General features: G+C 46.4%; 1 protein-coding gene across 1 annotated transcript in view; it reads right to left on the bottom strand.

Moving 5' to 3' along the window:
- The window catches only part of rras (RAS related), a 21466-nt gene that overhangs the window by 6681 nt on the left and 11702 nt on the right, over positions 1-3083 (bottom strand). The window contains exon 5 of the mRNA XM_015017660.1: positions 1763-1881. Coding sequence (XP_014873146.1) covers positions 1763-1881 — 119 coding nt within the window. The remainder of the gene's footprint in view (positions 1-1762; positions 1882-3083) is intronic.

Genomic DNA, 3083 nt, shown 5'->3' with positions numbered 1-3083 from the left:
TGCGGCTCAGGTGGGAGGAGTTCGGAGAGGCCATGGGGAAAGACTTCCGCACGGCTTCGAGGCGTTTCTGGTCCACCATTCGGCGTCTCAGGAGGGGAAAGCAGTACAGCACCAACATTGTTTATAGTGGGGATAATGTGCTGCTGACCTTGACTCGGGACGTTGTGGGCCGGTGGGCAGAATACTTCGAAGACCTCCTCAATCCCACCAACATGCCTTCTGTTGAGGAAGCTGAGCCTGTGGACTCTGGGTTGGGCTCTCCAATCTCTGGGGATGAGGTCGCTGAGGTGGCTAAAAAGCTCCTTGGTGGCAGGGCCCCAGGGGTGGATGAAATCCGCCAGGAGTTCCATAAGGCTCTGGATGTTGCAGGTTTGTTTTGTTTGACACAACTCTACAATATTGCATAAACATTGGGGGCAGTTCCCTTGGATTGGCAGACTGGGGTGGTGGTCCCCCTGTTCAAAAAGGGGGAATGGAGGGTGTGCTCCAATTACAGAGGGGTCACACTCTTAAGCCTCCCTGGTAAGGTCTATTCAGGGGTCCTGGAGAGGAGGGTCCGTCGGATAGTCGAACCTGAGGGCTTCACCGGGAGTATGAGGTACCAGGCCCTTTGATACAGGCTGTAAGGTCCATGTATGACCGGTGTCAGAGTCTGGTCCGCATTGCCGGCAGTAAGTCGTTTCCGGTGAAAATTTGACTCCGCCAAGGCTGCCCTTTGTCACTGATTCTGTTCATTACTTTTATGGACAGAATTTCTAGGTGCAGCCGAGGTGTTGAGGGGATCCGTTTTGGTGGCCTTAGGATCACATCTCTGTTTTTTGCGGATGATGTGGTCCTATTGGTTTCATCAAGCCGTGATCTGCAGCTGTCACTGGAGTGGTACGCAGCTGAGTGTGAAGCGGCCGGGATGAGGATCAGTGCCTCCAAATATGAGGCCATGATCTTGAGCCGGAAAAGGGTAGAGTGCCTTCTCCGGGTCAGGGGGGGTCGTCCTGCCTCGAGTGGAGGAGTTTAAGTATCTGGGGATCTTGTTCACGAATGAGGGAAGAAGGGAGCGGGAGATCGACAGGCGGATTGGTGCATCGTCTGCCGTGAAGCGGGCGCTGTACCGGTCCGTCGTGGTGAAGAGAGAGCTGAGTCAAAAAGCGAAGCTCTCGATTTACCGGTCGAGCTACGTTCCCACCCTCATCTATTGTCATGAGCTTTGGGTCATGACCGAAAGAACGAGATCGCGGATACAAGCGGCCGAAATGGGTTTCCTCCGCAGGGTGGCTGGGCTCTCCCTTAGAGATAAGGTGAGAAGTTCAGTCATCCGGGAGGGACTCAGAGTGGAGTCGCTGCTCCTTCACGTCGAGAGGAGCCAGTTGAGGTGGCTCAGGCATCTAATAAGGATGCCTCCTGGATGCCTCCCTGGTGAGGCCTGGGAATGCCTTGGGGTTCCCCCGGAGGAGCTGGAAGAAGTGGCTGGGGAGAGGGAAGTCTGGGCCTCCCTTCTGAAGCTGCTGCCCCTGCGACCCGACCCCGGATGAAGCTGAAGCTGAAGCAGAAAAGGAAGGAAGGAAGGAAGGAAGAAAGGAAGGAAGGAAGGAAGGAAGGAAGGAAGGAAGGACTTCCAAGCTAAACATGTAAGCATCCCAAATGCTGCGATGTACTGGCCTGTCCACGGTGACCCATCATGACCCCACTAGGGATAAGTATGTGAGAGGAATGAAAGAAGGAAGGGACGGACGGACAGACAGACAGGAATGAAGAAAGCCTCTACCTGATGATCTGCACCAGCTCCATGAAAGCTTCATCCACATTGTAGCGATTCTTGGCAGAAGCTTCCATGTAGTGGATCTTGTTCTCTCTGGCAAACGCCTGAGCATCCTCCCTGGAGATCTGCAAACACACCCAGCTTCATGTGAAATCAAGTAAGGACTCACAGAGCGAAAATGCCAACCAACACCGTCAAATCTCAAATAAGTCCCTATGTTAGTTGTGTGAATGATTCTAATCATTATAGTACACAAGCTATAAAAAGATGAATTGTTAAAAGAACAATACACTCAGATCAGTAATTATGCCAAAAATGTATAAAAAAAAACAATCATACATTTTGCATTTAACATAAAAGAAAACCCTTTGTCTGTAATGTTCTGTCCAGAACTTCTCTGGTGTCATTAACACATTATCTATTATTCACATTTTGCTATCCAGTTATTAACCAGTTAATCCAGAAAATGGTCAACAAATCAGCCCTACACAGAGCTGATTTGTTAAGTCAGTGTTGCGCAGATCTGCTCATTAGTTCAGATGTGGGTGCATGAATAGACACATTTGTGCGCACACACACATACATTAGTGTGCCACTCTGCAGCACTTCTCAGCAGGTGAAAGAAATCTGGCCCAATCAGCAGCACCCGCAACTCAGGTAATATAAGGAATCTACCAACCACTTTGCTGGTTTTGCAACAGAGCTGAGGAAGGCAAACACAGCCTCCAAAGCAGCATTTCATGGGAAAGGACTTAGATTAAACAAGGACTACCGGTAAGCCATTAACTGTGCTCATTTGAATGTAATTTGACTGTAGTTTCACATTTGAGAAAAGAAATGCAGAATTTATTGAAGTAACAGTTTGCACTGCTAGTTTTTACAGTTTGGTTCTATTAAATGTATGTTAAGATATTTAATGTAAAAACTTATGTCCTAAGAAAAAGAAAAAAATAATAATTCTAAAATGTTTGGATTTGTTTGATTCAACCAAACATGGAATTTAATAATTTAATACTTGAATTTATGGTTAAAATTGTGAAAGAAATGTATGTCTAAGGTTAAAAATGGAATTAGTAAGATAAATTATTAACTTTGAACCAAATGTCTAAAATGTATGTTAAAATATTTTGTATGTGTTTTGTAGGTTTTTCACCTGTTCTGTTCATTGGTTCTCACTCATTGGTGAAAATAAAAAAGACTGAGTGAATTCCTGAAGTCTTCAAGTCCTCTTTTTCAAGTGTAGGAAGCCATGAAATTATAGGACACTTGACAAACAAAATCAGTAAAAACTTAACTGAGTTAATATGTCAGATTCCCTCCTCACCCT

This window comes from Poecilia latipinna, unplaced genomic scaffold, assembly GCF_001443285.1.
Source record: "Poecilia latipinna isolate Pla-1442-1.1 unplaced genomic scaffold, P_latipinna-1.0 Scaffold2174, whole genome shotgun sequence".
NCBI lineage: Eukaryota > Metazoa > Chordata > Actinopteri > Cyprinodontiformes > Poeciliidae > Poecilia > Poecilia latipinna.
This window is presented reverse-complemented; position numbering and strand designations above follow the sequence as displayed.